Source organism: Plasmodium coatneyi, chromosome 6 (assembly GCF_001680005.1).
Source record: "Plasmodium coatneyi strain Hackeri chromosome 6, complete sequence".
NCBI lineage: Eukaryota > Apicomplexa > Aconoidasida > Haemosporida > Plasmodiidae > Plasmodium > Plasmodium coatneyi.
In genome coordinates this window covers 1,123,422-1,140,443 of record NC_033561.1, presented here as the reverse complement: position 1 = coordinate 1,140,443, position 17,022 = coordinate 1,123,422, and the positions used below count along the sequence as shown (strand labels likewise).

The 17,022-nt window shown below is 46.9% G+C and overlaps 3 protein-coding genes across 3 annotated transcripts; 2 read left to right on the top strand and 1 right to left on the bottom strand.

The window, feature by feature from the left end:
• Nucleotides 1-1,347: 1,347 nt before the first annotated feature.
• Nucleotides 1,348-7,895, top strand: PCOAH_00015120 (Uncharacterized protein; the record flags this gene model as incomplete). The annotated part of the gene is made up of 2 exons (XM_020058321.1): nucleotides 1,348-7,506; nucleotides 7,710-7,895. The coding sequence occupies 2 exons, from the start codon at nucleotides 1,348-1,350 to the stop codon at nucleotides 7,893-7,895; spliced, it is 6,345 nt and encodes a 2,114-aa protein (XP_019913731.1).
• Nucleotides 7,896-8,508: 613 nt separating this feature from the next.
• PCOAH_00015110 (Uncharacterized protein) lies at nucleotides 8,509-12,759 on the bottom strand (the record flags this gene model as incomplete). The annotated part of the gene is made up of 1 exon (XM_020058320.1): nucleotides 8,509-12,759. One exon carries the CDS (start codon nucleotides 12,757-12,759, stop codon nucleotides 8,509-8,511), a length of 4,251 nt encoding a protein of 1,416 aa, XP_019913680.1.
• Nucleotides 12,760-14,405: 1,646 nt separating this feature from the next.
• Nucleotides 14,406-14,951, top strand: PCOAH_00015100 (Uncharacterized protein; the record flags this gene model as incomplete). The annotated part of the gene is made up of 1 exon (XM_020058319.1): nucleotides 14,406-14,951. One exon carries the CDS (start codon nucleotides 14,406-14,408, stop codon nucleotides 14,949-14,951), a length of 546 nt encoding a protein of 181 aa, XP_019913883.1.
• Between the last annotated feature and the right edge of the window lie 2,071 nt (nucleotides 14,952-17,022).

Genomic DNA, 17,022 nt, shown 5'->3' with positions numbered 1-17,022 from the left:
GTGACCCTCCTTTTTTCTGATCTACCTCCATTGGGTAGCCCCTCGTGGGAACACCACAAAATGTACGTGCATGCTCAAATATATGCATCGTATGTCAAGGCATACTTTTTTCGTTACCCCCCCCATATCCAAATGGAAATTCTCCCTGCGCAGTTCTACAGGCGCGTCGCAGGAATGGTTCCCGCATTACCTGGTTCGTGCAGAAAGTATATCAGTGAGAAACTCCTTCGGATGGAGAAAAAAAAAATAACACCTGTGTTCGGTTTAGGTACGATATAAAAATATCTGCGTCACGTCCCGCAATGTAACACCTTCTGCGCGTGCCATACTGCCACCCGGATGGCGCTGCGGCAGAGCGATACTCTCACCAGGAGTCGTTTCTTTTTTTTTTTTTTTTTTTTTTGCCTGAACGGGTCATATTTTTTTTTTCCCAAACTTTTGTCAGGTCATAAATTCTTTTTTTTTTTTTTTTTTTTTTTTTCCTTTTCGTATGTATATAATTTGCTGCGTTTTACGTACATATGGGTAGTATATGTTTTTTCCCTTGATGTACTGGAAATTCTTTTTGATGGAATTTGATTTTTTTTTTCTTCTTGTGAAGTTCTGTTCATTTGGTAGTTATCGCTTTGGTTTGCGCTGCAGCACGTGTACATATTGCGAATGCATGAACGTGTGACTGGTAGCAAAAAAGCCATGCCAGTCGCGTGACCGTTTGGATATGCATACGCGTATGCACGGGTTACTACGCGGATCGCCCTACACAGCGTCACGCGCAGCATCCCATGTACCAACCAAATGTCGTCGTGACGCGCAGTGCAGTGACAGGGGTGAGCTAAAGCGGGCGCCATTGAAGCAGGCATGCTTTCACGAACGTAGGTTTGTGAGGACGTACGTTCGTGCCCATGTATGCTCGGCGCGTGCGAATATGCCGACGCTGCTCCCCCCAGAACAACCACCTCTACCTTGTATGATTATTCCTTTGTGCAGCCAGACCTGCAACCCCAAAATGCACGTGAAGAGCAAAAATGTGAGCACATGATTTGTTCACCACGCGCTGCACAACTAACCATTAACAAGCGGCAATTTTCAAACGGCAAATTGTCAAGCAGCAAATTGTTAAAGGGCCAGTTGCCAAGTGGTCACCTTGCCAACTGGCACGTCATTTTCTACACACCACACGTTGTGCAGTTTATACTGCGCACCGCTGCAATCGGGATATGCACCACTGGATAGAATTAACACCCCAAAGGAAGAAACACCATCTGAGATCCCCCAGAAATTTATAGGCCTTAATTTGGCCACCCCCCCTAAAAACAGCTACCTAGAAGACGCACCAATATAAGCAAGATGAACGAGCTACTGATCAGATCGAAGAGCGGCATTAAGCTGTACACCTTCGAGCGGAACCAGAATAACGAATACACAGGAAAAGTGACCTTCGAGTATGACGGGTGCATACACGACGCCATCTGGTCGTGCGATGGGAACTCCTTCCTCATCCTGCACTCCGTGGAGGGCTTACTTCTCATATCCAACTATACCGACAGAGCAAACATAAAGGTGAATAAAATAACCTGCCAGAGCAGATACAAGGAACTCTTCACCGACGACAATATCAAGCTAATTAAACATGTGCAGTGGTCACCAAGCAATAAATTTGTTGTTTTCTTTTTCCCCTTTGAGGAGAAAAATTTTGTCTCCATAGGAAATCTACTCCTGTTTAGTGTACAACATACCAAAGTGTTGTGCTCCTTTAAGATTAGGAAAAAGATTTGTAGCAACTGGCCTATTATCCACTTCACCACGGAGGACAGGTACTTTTTTCTCGAGAAAAAGTCCAACCTTTATGTGTATGATACGGTTCAGTTGTTCCAAACGAATGCAGAGGTGCTGCACAATCTGTCACATACAGATATCCCAACGAATTACCTCTTCACGTGGCACCATCCAAACGTCATAGCTATGTATGTGTCCCCCTATGTTGGAGAAGACGACGCTAGGTTTTTCATTGTTCACACGAAGAATAATTTTCTGGGTGATGTTTATGTGTATAAGATAGAGGGTCTGTCCTCCTCGATGAGCGACGCCTGCGGGGGAACATCACTCGGTTCACCAATCGGTAATACCACGACGAAGCTAAACGAATGGGAAAGCGGCCCCCTCAGAAGGAACGTCTCCCTGGAGCTTCTAATCCAAAAAAGTTTTGACAATCTAGACAACCTTCACTGCATGTGGTCCCTCAGTGGCAAGCATGTTATCCTCATGGTATACACCAACGACACGACGAACAAGTCCTACGGCTACGTCAGCAACTGTTACTACTTTTCCCTCAGTGCAAGACATATGGGTATGCGAAAGATTAACGAAAACGTGGCACAGGATGTTAAATGGAACCGAACAACAGATGACTTCCTCCTCATTGAAGGCAAATCAGATAATTCTATTTTTCTGTATGACCATAATTTAAATGTCAAGCAGAAAATATCGTCCCAATATAAGAACACCATTAAGTGGTGCCCCTTTGGGAACATGATTGCTCTAGGGGGGTTCGGCAACTTAGCAGGGGACATCTGTTTTTACTTTAAAGAGAAGGACGATTCGGTTGTTCTGATAAAACAATACAGAGAACCATGTACCGTTCTCTGTGATTGGTCTGCAGATGGTACTCTCTTCATGACGGCTTCCACCTACCCCAGGATGAAGGTAGAAAATACTTTTAAGATATACACTTACGAGGGGAAGCTTGTCAACAGCTACAACTTCAATGAGCTTTATGATGTCCAGTGGAAGAAGACCCCCCCTGGGATGCTCCCAGAACCACCAAAACCGCAGGCCAACCTGAAGGACAACAAGCGCAGCGTCTACAAGATTAAGTATATGAATGTGGATGCTGCTCTGGGGAGTGGCACCGGTAGCGGCATCGGCATCGGTAGCGGCATGGGTAGTACCCCCGGAAGTGGTCTGCTGAGTGGACTAGTTAGCCCTCCCGTAGGCGTTCCCATTAGCGTCAACAACTTCAGCAACGGAAACGCCTCTGACGTTGTGGATGATGCTACCTTTAAGAAAACCAAGGGGGGAGGCGAACAAGGTGAGAAGGACAGGGCAAAAATGGGCAAGGCTACTGTGGCTCCCCCTGTTCCTTCCCCCAACAGTGCACAAGCAGCGACCGCTACGCTGGGGAGGAAGAAGAAGACGGAGAAGGGGGGGAATGCTTACGATTGGGATGTGGACTGGAGAAATAAAACCGCCTCCGGTACGGCAGTGACAGGTTCAGCAACAGCAAGTTTGGTGGTCCCCCCCACCGGCGTGAACAGCGTCAGTAACATTGGCAGTATGGGAAGCATCGGCAGCCTCGGCAACGTCAGCCTTGGCAGCGTCAGTGTAGGTAAACCCCCAGAAGAGAAGCACGACCAGGCAGTTACCCCCTACATGGAAAGGAAGTACATCGATGCGTACACCGTCAATGGTAGTACTGATGACCTACTCAGGAGAGACAACGTTTTTGGTAGCATGGTGGATGGACGAAAGGAGGACTACCCCCCACAGGGTATTCCTTACACAGATAGCGCCAACGGTGTAAACGCTCCAGCGACAGACGATAAAAAGAAACAGAAGAAGAAAAAAAAGGAAAAGGAAAAAGAACAAGGCAAAATCGATGTGCACCAAAGTGGCGGCATCGCAAAGCAGGTAGCGGCCAACAGTTGGGCCAGTCCCTACCCAAGTCACAGCGTCCAAGATGGGACTAGCTTACTTTACTACATGGGCAGAAGTAACGTGCAGGTGGGCATGCCCCCTGGTGGATTTCCCCCAAATAGCTTTGCTCCTAATGGTGGCCCCCCTGGAGAGTGGAACAGGCCAGAAGTGCAGACCAACAAAGGAGTACCAATGGAGGTCACACAGGAGAAGCAGGCGCCGGAGGTTATCCCTAACGATGGGAATGACCCAGATCAGGATAAGAAGAAAAAAAAGGAAAAGGTAAATAAAAAAAAGAAAAGTGAAACCTCCAGTGGAGGCAATGAGAATGGCATCATTGGGGAGGACAAGGTGGTTACGCAAAACGTGGCAACTACAGCGGCCACATCTACGACGATGATGCAGGCAACGGCGCCACCCCAAAGTAGTAACAAAATCACGAGCTTCCTGTCAAGAATAATGAAATACAAGACTGACGTGTCTGGCAGGCAGGATCGTGTCACGGATGAGCGTAGTGAAGGCAACCTACGTGACGTACCAGTGGCCCCAACCGGGACGAGTGCACACAATTCTGTTAACACACATGGTGCATCACGTAACAGTAATGGTCACCCCATCGTAGGGGTAGGTCATGATAAGGAAGGAAGTAACACGCAACCTGAGCTGAACAACAACACGCTTCTTAGCGAAATGTATGGCCTCCCCAAAAGTGGCGCAAATAAAAATAACACAGCGTCCCCCCTATTGCAGCAGCCCCATTTTAATGCACTACCAAACGGAGTACCCATGCAAAGTGGTAGTAACTCCTCCCTGTTTAACCACCTTCCGGGGGTAAAGCAGAGGATTCAGGGAAGCAACCACCATCCTGAACGAACAGACGGACCGTCAACAAGTAGCAACATGCTAAATGGAGGAATGTACTTGCATGCCTTCCAACAACAGAGTTACAGTGAGGTTACTAAAGGGAGTGCAAACCAAAACAACCACCTGCACATGACGAACCATGAAGGAAAAGCGTTTTACTCTTCTGCATTCCCCGAGAAAGGAAGCAGCGAAGGACCTATCACCGATGCGTCCTCCAAGGAAGTGAACCCTACTAATGGGAATGAACAAAGTAGAGGTACCCTTCGTGATGGTCCTGAGAGTAAGAAGTCAAATGAGGATTTGCTAAGGTTGTTTAAGAGGGTGTTACCTCACGCCACCGTTAATATTGTCCCAAAGAATCAACACACCAGTAATGGTAATAATAGTAGTAATGGTAATAGTAGTGGTAATGGTCGTGGGGACCCCGTGTTGAATGCCTCCATTGGGCATACCGTTAGCAGCGCACAGAATGTGGACTCGTCTGTGGCAGCTCCACGGAGGAACCTCATGGAAGAAATGCGAAAAGAGTATCCAAACGGAATGACCTTCAAGAGGGAACATATAGACATGGCAATGACCCCATCGAGTGAACATATAGGAGGAGACGAAGCAAGTAGTGCCAACTACGAACGTAGCAGTAGTAACAGTAACAGCAATAGTAACGGTAACAGTAACAGTAGTAGTGCTTACGCCCAGCGTGGGAAGGAAATGCAGAAGAAAGATTTGGCCACGGACATGATCATGAGGATGAAGCAGAAGGAAGAGCAACAGAGTGACAACAACAGGATGACGATGGGATCACCCACTGGAAGTGAAAACTCCATTCCAGCCAATATAAAGTCCCACCTTTCCAGTTTGGACCTCTGTGAATTGCTAAAGTGTTACCACTCTCTTAACGTTCAGCTGATTCAGTTAAAGTTGTATTGGATCATCCATAAGGTTCAGGCGTATGACTCGACCAGCAGTGGAGGTACCAACGCCACGGAACTGATCGCGAAGGAGAAAAAAATCATAGCCAAAGTGAAGGAAATGAAAGTCCTCCTAGATTATGCGAACGATTTGGTAAAGGAGACTTTTCAGAAAAACAGAAAAAAATACGAAAGTCTGATTCAGCAGTTTACCGTTATTCTAAAACAGCATGACAACCTGTACCAACAGAAGAAGGAGAAAATCATGCGGGACCACTCGGACAAGGAACCCATTGTGCACTTCATTTGCAACATCGAAAGGATTTTGCAGAGGTATGTCACAACGAATGGGGAGGAGCAACCAGCGTCTCCTTCTCCTTCCATTAGGGGTTCACATCAGCACACCGGTGTGGTCAATGGCAGGGGGGAAGAAGCCCAACCGTCCACAGTGCCTAACAACAACGCAGGGGAGTACACAAGTGGCTTCACGAATAATTATGCGGGAGTATACCCGACCAGTTATTCGAACGTTAGGAAGACCGTACCCCCCGTGGAACTGCAACAGAAGTACCTCATGCAAAAAATGAGTGATCACGGCAAACGGACCGATGGAAACTACGACGAACAGAATCTAAACCGGAACAAAATAAGTCTCTCTGAGTTTCAGAGAAATTATGTTACAAAAACAATTGGGGGGAATAAAGATGAGGAGATCAAAAATTTGTTAAAGCGTAGTGGCGCGAATAATGAACCCGGAGCAGCTTCTTCGCTTCAGATGACCTATGCGGAAGAGCAGGAGGACAAGAAGAACAACCCACTAGGAAGAGGAGGCGGGTACGCTCCCACCACCAGGGGGAGCATCTACAGTAGAGACGCCGAAAGTGTGGAAAATTTCCTCCTCGATGGTCACAACAGCAACGGTTCCTGCCCCTCCCCCCTGCTCAACAGAATCAACAAATCGCTACTGAACAAACCGGGGAAGGAGGACGGGGCGCAGGAACACGATAGCGTCAAGGGCATGTCAGGCAAGTACAGTCTGTTAGAACTTTTGAGGAAGAAAAAGCAAATGGAGCTGCAGGGTGGTATGCAAAGCGGAATGCATAGTGGACTGCAGAGTGGCCTACTGAGCAACCTGCGGGCCGCTGCCCAACGGAGGGAAGACCACATGGACGCCAGCTCCATCTCCATGCTGCGTAAAGCCAACCAGGGCGCCCAGGGGGCCAAGTACCCCCCCCAAGAGGAGGACATAACTAACAGGATAAAGAGCATGATGCATGTGGGCGCCAAGGAGGATAATCAATCGCATCAATCACATCAATCACATCAGTCACATCAATCACATCAAGCGCCACAGCAGCAGATGAGCCCACCCCCGCCAGACCACATAAATTACTATTACCAAAACGCCCAAGCGGACAAAACCACGTTCGGAAGTCAAGCGAAAAACGAGTCGAACGCGCTAAACCATTCCGGTAGAGTAAAAACACCAGTCGATATGATATCCACCCCGATGAGCGAGACAAGGAAGCAGGACGCGCATGCAAACAAACAACACCAACAGTACGCTTCGGCGAAGGAGTACATGCACTTTAGTGACTACAACTCTTTTGTGAAGAGCGCCAATATGTACCCTAGCGGGGTAATGATCAACTCGAAGGAGGACCTCTCCCCGGAAGGAAGCGACCAGAAGAACGGGGGAGCCACAACGGGGGTAGCAGTTGGTACCGTTGGAGCAGGTGGACCAGTAGGAGGCGCCTTGAATGACCAGAGAATAGCTGCAAGTGGAGAGATGCACCCCAACGCATCACATCCGCCACATGTCCTCCCCCCCGCTCAAACCATGCAACAACCTGCCCAACCGGCCCAAATGGTGTGCAAGATTCCCAGCATCTACAAAACGAGTAGCACCAGTAAAAGTATGAACAGTTCAGGTGAAAAGAAGAACGGAACGTACAGCCTTCCCGAGATGGAAGAAGTGAAACGTCCAGATGCCTTGCGAGATAAGTGTTGGCAGTACGTGGACCCCAAGGGAGTAGTGCAGGTAATTGGGAAGAGAGGCTCCACCCATGCGTGTTTCGCAGGAGATTGAGCTCCATCCACCAGTGGTGAATCACCTGATGTGCAACACTTAAGGTCGATACTGCACATACTTCTACCCGACCTCTGAATGGCGGGTGTCTCTTCTTCCACACATTCTATACACACACATTCATGCACAAACATGCATGCACACCTTTTCCTTAGGGACCGTTTTTCCTCGACGAGATGCGCATTTGGAGCGAAATGGGATACTTCGAGCCGATGCTGCCCGTCCGCTGCTGCGATTCCGATCGCTTTGTTGCCCTGAACAAACTGTTCCCCCCGCCACATAAACCCTTCACCATTATTCCGAAACCGCAGCCGATATTGCAGTGGGACGAGGAGTCATGAATTCGCAGCAATGAAGGAGGGGAAGGAATTGCTTCTTCTTCCTCACCATGGCGCCATGGTGAGGATGTTTTGCTTCCCCATTTTGTAATATAATTGTTACGTGGTCATTTTTTTTTTGCATTTTTTTTTTTTCCCGTTCGAATGCGCTGCTCCGAAGTGGGAGTGCCCCCGAAAATGGACTGGCATACATGTGCGATAATAAATACTGCGTCACTATTAACTTTGACCGTGTACCGTTTGTGTAGATTCGTTTCCCCACGGGTGCCATTCAACCTGGTTAAGTTGCTTACATATCGGCGCACTGTTGCATCACTGTGGAGACGCTACCACGATCGCTGTATAACTCTTTTACCACACATCGTGTAAGAGACACCACTACCCGTTCGATGAACGCTTCGGTATCAAATTTTGAAGTCGCCTGTCGGACAGTGAAAACAGTTTTTTTTTTTTTTTTTTTTTCCGCCTGGCTCGTCTCATTAAAAATGGTCAATGTGCCAAGCGAAGAAGCATAAAAATGGCGAACGCGCCAAACAAACATAACACACAAGAAGGGGTCACAGGTTACACGTCACATGTCACATGTCACATGTCACACGTCACACGCCCCCTCCTCTCAGCGCGCATTAAACAGCTTCACGATGGAGAAGGCAATTCTGTCGATGTCGTCCCCATTGGCATCCATGTTACTGCTCATCTGTCCCAAGTAGTTGCTACAGAAGCTCTTGTCCTGACATATAAGCTGAGCGAATTTAAAAAACTCAATGTTATATTTTAGCTTATAATTGTATACCTTTTTGTTATCCTTCTTTTTCCGGAGGTCCTCTAGGTAGGCCTTCATTAACCTCCTCTTCTGGGATGTGCTAATTGGTTCCTCTGAATTCGGGTACACGTCGTCACTCCTGATCCGTTTCATGTTGCAGTAGAAGGACTCGTTAAAGCGTTCCACCTCCATGTCATACTCATTCTTCCTGTCGTCCGGGTTTACCGTGTTTACCGTGTTCAGTCGCTTCAGTCTAATGGGTTCATTTCTGGTCAGTCCGCCCCTCGGGGAGTACTTCCTCTGAGTGTGTCTCGACGAAGGAATCCTTTCCAGGGTTGATACGCTTCTAACGGAGCAAGCTTCTACAGCGGGTGCCATCTCACGAGGGACGTTTCTCTCCACGCAACTGCTTGGGGGAAGCCTATTGGGAGGGTCACTATTGCGAGTTCCTCTACTTAGTCTACCTGTACTGCGAGGGGGTTCCCCCTCCTGTCCAGACAATTTCTCACGTACCAATCCTTCACCATCCCTACTGTTCGTCTGTTTCCCCTCCCCCTGTGTGCCTCTCCCCCCCTTTTCATATTCCCTAAGTCGGTTCCTCTCTTCATTTAGTATGTTATTTGTGTTATATTCAGCCGGAGCCGGACCCACCGATGCCGTTACTTTCCTTGGCTTCGCCTCTCCTCCGATCAGGTTTCCCTTTTCCCTTCGCATGGCCTCCATTTTCATTCTCAGGACTTTTTTCAAAATGGCACCGTTCGACGCGGCACGCCTTCTGTTTGTCCCCCCCTCGGTGCCAAATCCTTGGTGCCTCTCTTCAGGCCTCTGTCCGAGAACCTCCCCTACATGCAGAACCTTTGCGTTGTCCCCTTCGACGGGAATGTTGAACGTGTCTCCTTCACTGATCTTCCAGAAGAGAGTCTTGGGTTTCCCCTCTCGTATTCCTTCATTCACGATGACACTTCCTACGCTGACCCCGTCCCGTTCGCCAGACGCAGACACCCTTTCTTTATACACCCACGTGTTGTATGCCTCACTGAAGGGGTCTACATCACGAGGGGCTACCCCTGGAGGGAACAAATCCTGTCTGGCACATTTCTTCTCATGTAGGGAAATCCTCCCTGCGTTACTGCTCCAATGACTGTTTCTCCTTGTACCGTTCAATCCATCGTTCCCCTTAACTGCACACGTGGGAATGTTTCTTTGCAAACGTCCCTGTTGGATATTTCTCTGTAATGAGAAGCCTTCGCCATCCCAAATAGCTTCCTCCCTTTTGTCACTTCCCTCCCACTTCAAATTGCGTCCATGTGTGGGGCCACTCGAATCGATGACGAAGGAGGATTCATCCGGTTCGTCTTCCCTCACTGACTGGTATGTCATATTAGTACCATGTCCGTTGTCTTCACCCCGGTGGACCTCCATGTACCTTCCTGGAGTCTCCATTTTTTTTACCTCCCCCTCCTGATCAGCCATACAAGAGTACTTTCCAGAACCTCCATGGATTGTCTGTCTGGAGCGGAGTCTTCCTCTCTCACTGTTTTTGCTTCCCTTCCGAATAAGCATGTCTCCTTGGGGTAGATGACTCACGTCACATCCGTTTCGACGATACAACGAATCACCTTCCCTCAAACAGTTTTTCGATGTGTATTCCTTCCGTTCGTATGTCTCCCCTTTTTTCATCCTTCCCACCTGGTAGTTCTTTTTTTTTTTTTTTAAAATGAATTCCTCCTCACTGTCCCCGATGGGGAATGAGCATATGTAGCATTTGGCCTGTTCCTCACAGGGATGGTGAACACTTGGAGTTAACTGGGGGGGAGTCGCTCCGGCATTTGTTCTCTTCCCGTTCATAGGTGTTCCTTCACGGGGATCATCACCCGGACGGCTGCAATGGCCTCCACTCTCACCACTAAAGGCACTGCTCAACTGGTCATTGCATTTGTCCAACTGAACCGGTACTGGTGCCTGCACTCCTTCCCCATTAGGCAAATACCAAATAGGGAATCGGTTCACCCTCTCCTTCCTCTCATCAGTACGCTCATTGAACATGTTTCTTTCACGCTGCATGATATTTTTCACTTCAAATTTGCTTTTCTCCTGCACACAGGTGGTACTTCTTTTCGGACCAAGGGGTCTGCTCTCACTTGGGTAAGGAGGTTCTCTACCCCTGTCAAGGCTCTCCCACTTGGCATACCTTCCTCCTGCAGGGAATGGTCGGTTATTCTCACCTCCTTCCATGTGTGTGCTCAGACCTCTCCTAACCTGCCCCCTCAAACATTTGAATGCGTTCCCTCTGGAGGGAGGTAAATAGTTCTTCTGGTAGGAAAGTGAACTCGATGGACAGGAGCTAAGTTCATACTTTGTCTTTCCGGGGTCATCTCTCCTTTTTGCTCGTCGTCCTTCCCCTTCATTCGGGATCCTGTTTACAGTGCTGTGTCTTCCCTGCGTTACCCTTTTCCCTTGTATGCTGCTCCTCTTCCATGGTTCCCTCTTATGCTCGAGCCGGTAGGTGGGGCTTCCGTACAGTTTATGCGGACTGAAATGCGCCTCGTACTCCTCTGACGGATACCCCTCCGACGGGTATCCCCCCGATGGGTACCCCCCCGATTGGTAGGTCCCTGATTGGTACCGCTCCGAGTGGCTCCCCCCCACGTCACACATCGCAGTGGAGTGGCTGGCCAGCGAAAAGGCGCTGCCTAAAAAATTGGCAGCGTCACTAACCACGTGGACCCCGTCCTGGGCCTTCCTACCATTAAACCTATCCTTCCTCCTTGACTTCTTCGTGTAGTAATTACAGACGAAAATATTTTTCTGTGTCGTGAACAGCTCGATGCTCTCCCCCGTGGAAGAAACTTCTTGGTTGGTGCTCGCAGCGGAAGCCACAGAGGAGTCCACCTGTACGACCCCCCAATGGTTAAATCCCTTTGAAGAAGCAGCGTTACCATCTGTAAACGTCGAGACGTCCCTAACTGGTAGGTTCCTCTCCTCATTTGACGCGTCCGAATTGCACACGGTCCTCTCATCGGTGCAAAACAATTTATTCCCTTCATCCTCGAACTTTTCTATTTTTTTTTTTATTTTTTTCTTTATTTGCATTAGCTTGACGAAGGTGCTATTGTACCTTCCGCTTCCGATGTCTGCCCCGATTGATTCGTTCGATAGGGTTACTCTGCCGTCTGCCATTATGCTTTCATTTTTCCCCCCCCTTTTGACGTCAGCGCCTATTAGCTGTGTTTCCTTGTGTGTCTCTCCCTTTCGACTCACTCCATTAACAACCCTCTCTCCGTTTACATTGAATAAACGCCTGTATAGTCCCTCTTCTTCCCCCCTGGTATCGTCTTCACATCCCACCTGATCAACGTTGGGGAACGCTGCATCCAACTCGTTCCTCTGACCAGCAGCCTCTCCAATGACTCCCTCCTGTACTTCGCCGTTTGTCCCCACCCCGGGAATCATCATGACCCCTCTGCCCTCTTCTGAAAACTCCCCCCTAGGAAGCTTCCCTCGGTCCCCGTGAATAACATACAGGTTGTTAATCCTGCAGTTTATAAAATGCCTGAACAGGTCGTTTAGGTTATCTCTGATCTCTTTGGAGACTCCATCGAAGTTTCCGTCCCCCTCAGGGTGCTCTTCCAACGTGTCCTCCTCCATTGCGTGGTTAGCTTCACTCCTATCGGGAACCCCCCCCTTTGCTACATCTATTTTTGTTTTCCTCTCCCGTACCACACGTGTTGATGAGTTCGCTTTACAGTGCAGCTTGTCCTTCAAAGGACGACTAGCCATTGTATTGCTTTCCTTTTTCCCTCTCACCTGAGGAGCCTTTGCACTCCCTAACCTTCCCACCAATCTGCTTCTCACACTATTCCCATCATATACGTTGGGGTGTTTATCTCTTCCTACTGTTGCATTTTTTACTCTTCCCGGGTTTGTTATTTCATTCTTCGTGCCGTCTATATTTTTAGTTCCTTCCGCTGTGTTGTTGGTACTCTTTTTCGCCTTGCCGTCTATTAACCCATTCGCCTTTTTATAGCGCGTTTTTAATAACCTATTTTTGTGTTTCTCTAGTGACTCTTCCAACCGTTGTTTTAGCCTCTCCAGGTTGCTCATTCTGTCACCACTTGGGGGAACCCACCTAGCTGGAGGAGGAACCTACCTTGCTGGGAAAGCTCCCCCACACTGCGACCCTTGGCAAACTCACAAAATTACTTCTCCCCGAAAAAGACGCACCATCAATGCATACCCATGCGGCGGCGTTGTGCAGGGACTAATCTGTTGGGACAAAACAAAATGGATGTGACTGTCCTCTACCGTAAATATGTCGAATGGTAGACTGATCGATTTTCGCGCAGTTACGCACGCGTGTGTGTTATGACCCCACTTGCTGCCACTCATGCAGCGGACGCGCCGGGAATTGACAACTGAGACGGGGACAATTAGAACAAACAAATGCAACGCAACATGTGAGACGCGCTCAATAAGAACAAATACAATTAAGGGAAACAAAAAAAAAAAAAAAAAAAAAAAAAAAATTGCTTCACATTTGCTGCCAGGACGTATGGTGTTGCTTCGTTTCGCCGTTTCTGCGCAATCGCTGTAGTGGACTCACTGCAGTGCGCTCATTTTATGGCAGCGTTCACGTTAGCACTAACGTTAGCGTTGACTTTAACTTTGACTTCAACTTTGACTTGAATTTTTTTTCCTCCCCCCCTAGGTGTAAACTGTGGGGGCGTTAGAGTGGACAGCTCCGCGCGAACAGCAACTGGGGTTTCACATCGGAACAAGTGCAAAAAAAAAAAAGGGCACAAGAGGAAAAAAAAAAAAAAAAAAAGTGTAAAAAAGACGCATGCAGTGAGAGTACAACAAGGAAAAAAAAAAAAAAAAAAAACGAACGAGTTGAACAAACGGTGAAATGCCACTTCTTCGCAAAACGTCCCCATCAACACGAGGGAAGGAAACAAGAGCGGCAATTTTTTAAGTGAAGAATTAGGTCTGGTATTTTTTTTTTTTTTTTTTTTTTTTTCTTTGTTGTACTCTCACTGCATGCGAACATGAGCGGCGTCCCCTCGTGTAGCAGTAGGTCCACCCATGCGACGCTGCCACCACCCCACACGCAGCGTTCATTTTATGTATTTCCCCAGAGGGGTACCTCTCTTTTCATGTCCTTCCACTCTGCACCTTCCTGCATTGGCGCAGGGCATCCATTCAAGGAACAGCCATCCCATTTTCTCAGCAACTGTGTGTGGCAGGGTCTCCATCCTAAGTGAAGCGGCCCCGAGGAGTAGCTACAGAAGTAGTTCCCACAACGCATAAGCATGATGAAACAGCTGGTTGTCCTTCCACTGAGAACGGTCAACCATCCGTCACCCGTTTGCTCTGTTTTTAAAAAATGGGAAAGTGTGTCCATTTTGCCTGACCTGGGTTCCACTGAACAGGGGCTTGTCTCCCACATGTTGGAGAGGGAAGAAAAAAAAACACTAACCACACGAATTAACTACACAAATATCTGAACAGATGCACGCAGGGAGAATCACTTCACTTGTTCACCCATTGGTGTGTCTCCCAAATGACTCTCTCTCCTGCCCCTCTCTGTACGTACACCTCTGGTAATGGCACGGCTGTCGTTGCGCAGCTCTTGTAATGGAGTTAGTTTACTGTGGCTGACGTCCACCCCTTCCTTCCTTCAAATATGGCAACGGTTAGATGATCACCCTGTTCATCCCAAAGGGGAGAAGCTACCAGCGAGTTCACCAGACATGCCAAACGTCCTTCTTCACAATAGGGCATCCCCAAACGGCACAACAGACGGGCAAACCAACCATGTTAACGTCCAAATGGACCAACTAATCGGACAACCCAACCAAATAATTGGTCGACCGAACCAGCTCCCCTCACTGAGCAGCAACAACAACTCCCCAAAAAACCGCGACCAACGGAAAACGAAACGCACAACAGTCAAAAAAACAAGTATCGAAAAAAGAAAAGTGAAACAGTCGTACCATAACGCAGAAAATTTACCCATTGGGGTGTACTTTTATCAAGGCTCCTATGTAGCCAATTGGTGGGAAACACAACAAAAAAAACAATTCAAAGTTCCTTTTAAAATTTCAGAGCATGGAATAACCAAAGCCAAAAATCTAGCCATCATTTCCAGAATTATTAGATCATCCTCTGTACAACAAGTCAATTTCATTTTATCTCAAATGGAACAAACAAAGGACATCACAAAGTTGGACTATGGCGCCATGGCCGCGTTAGCAGAGAAATATATATTAACAAAACCTCCGAGAGAGGAGCAATAATCTGATGGGGGCTCCTTTTTTTCTACTTAGAACAAGTGCGTGTGCACGTGTGCGTGTAGAAGTGTTATACAGATGTATTCACTCGAGCACACGCGCACATATGGACGCGCTTCTACATATATGACGCACAGTTCAAGCCGGATCCTAAGGTTAAGCCCAACGGTTCTATTCATAAGTAGTACATCCATGTCAACGACTTCGCAAAGTTACGTGTTTAAGGCGGAAGTTTATATTAATGGATTGAGCCATGCTATACGGTTGTGTATTCTTTTTTTCTGTTCCTTTTCCCTTTATTCCTTCATTTTTTCTCCTACTTTTCTTTATATTAATGTTATTCTTCCTTTTTTTTTTTTTTTTTTTTTTTCCTTCATGTGTACATTTAAATAACTGCATAAGGGAAAGGAATACACCAAACGGGGATGCGAAAGAAAGGGAACAGGTGCTGATCTCTTCAGAAAAATATTTGTGTATTTAAAAAAGGAAAAAAAAAAAATTTATGAAGATATAAATTTATAACTAAATAAATAAGCACTTTGGATCTTAAGTAAGAAAATTGCAAACAAGTCAAAATGAAGTGAAAAAAAAATTTTTTTCGGCTTATATTGATTTTACACATGAACAATGTAAACACTTTCATGCAATACAAAACGAAAAAGAAAAAAAAAAGAAGGAAAGAAAAGGAAAGGGAAAAAAGGAAACAATGTCATTTAGGTTCTTTACACACTGCATATAAACTGTGTACGTGTGCGTTTATTTATTCCCCTCTTTGGGAGAGGGAGACATTATATTCATTTAATGTTCTACATTCAATGGTGTTATATTCCAAATGTGTGTTACATTGCACATTTCAATGTTACATTCCAATATGTGTTACATCACATGTTCTGATAACCTACCATCCTACGCCCCCGCGTATTATTTGTTCCTGTTCTCCTCCCCCTTGTAGGCGGTCTTGTGTATGTGGAAGAGCGTACTGTGGAATTTTCGGTGGAGTCACCTATGGTTGATTCATTTGCTGAATCATATATTGAGGCATCCTCCGTCAAAGTATCAAGGTCCTGTCCAATTGTTCTCCTTTTTCTACTTCTTCCATTTCCAGAATGGCTACCGAACCAAGAAGACCATGGTTTATACTGAAGGGAAGGATGGGTTGTTAGGGGTGGTGGTAGGTGGAAGGAAGGTAGTTAGGGGTGGTAGGTGGAAAGAAGTTTGTTATGTTGGTGGTAGTGAGGAAGGAAGGTTGTTATGGTGGGTGGTTGGTGGAAGGAAGGTTGTTAGGTGGGTGGTGGTAGGTGGAAGGTTGATTGTTAGGGGTGGTAGTGTGGAAGGAAGGTTGTTAGGGTGGTGGAAGGAAGGGTTATTAGGGGTGGTGGTAGGAATATCTAAGTACGGTCGGGGGAAGGTCGAAGGAAGGTTGTGTTAAGGATGGAAGGAAGGTTGTGTTAGGGTGGATGGAAGGTTGTTAGGGGTGGAAGGAATGAAATACTATTACTTATATTATTTCGCTCTTTAATTGTATATTATTACCTTATATAAAAGGTAAGGGGTACCAATTGTTGCTAAAGTACCAATGATAGAAGAGATGGAAGACGTTGTTTTAGCTACACCTACAGCTTCGCTCACTGCTGTAGAGGTTGCTAATTCTGCATCACTCTGGATCTTTGTTATTAGTTCCGCGATCTTTTGGGGGAGATTAGCTGTTTCACAATGTACAGCATAGGTACTATTGAAGTCGGTACAATATTGCTTACTGCTATGATTACCACCCCCGTCCTTTTTGCACTTCTCCTTCATATCTTTACATGCTGAAGAAACTGTTTCCCAATAGGTTGACCATTTTTCCGCACAGGTGGTACCATACGTACCTAGTAAACTCGGTAATTTTTTATAATCGTGGTAATATTCGAATATGGTTTTCATGTCTTTGAAAATGGTTTGGTCAATTGTTTCGTCTATTTCTTCGTACTTAAATTTACACTTATTACTGCAACTGGCAGTATTCTCTAGCGTAGTGTAAATTTTATCCAAAACCTGCGTCAATTTATGATTCCCTACGTGACTCCAGTACTTA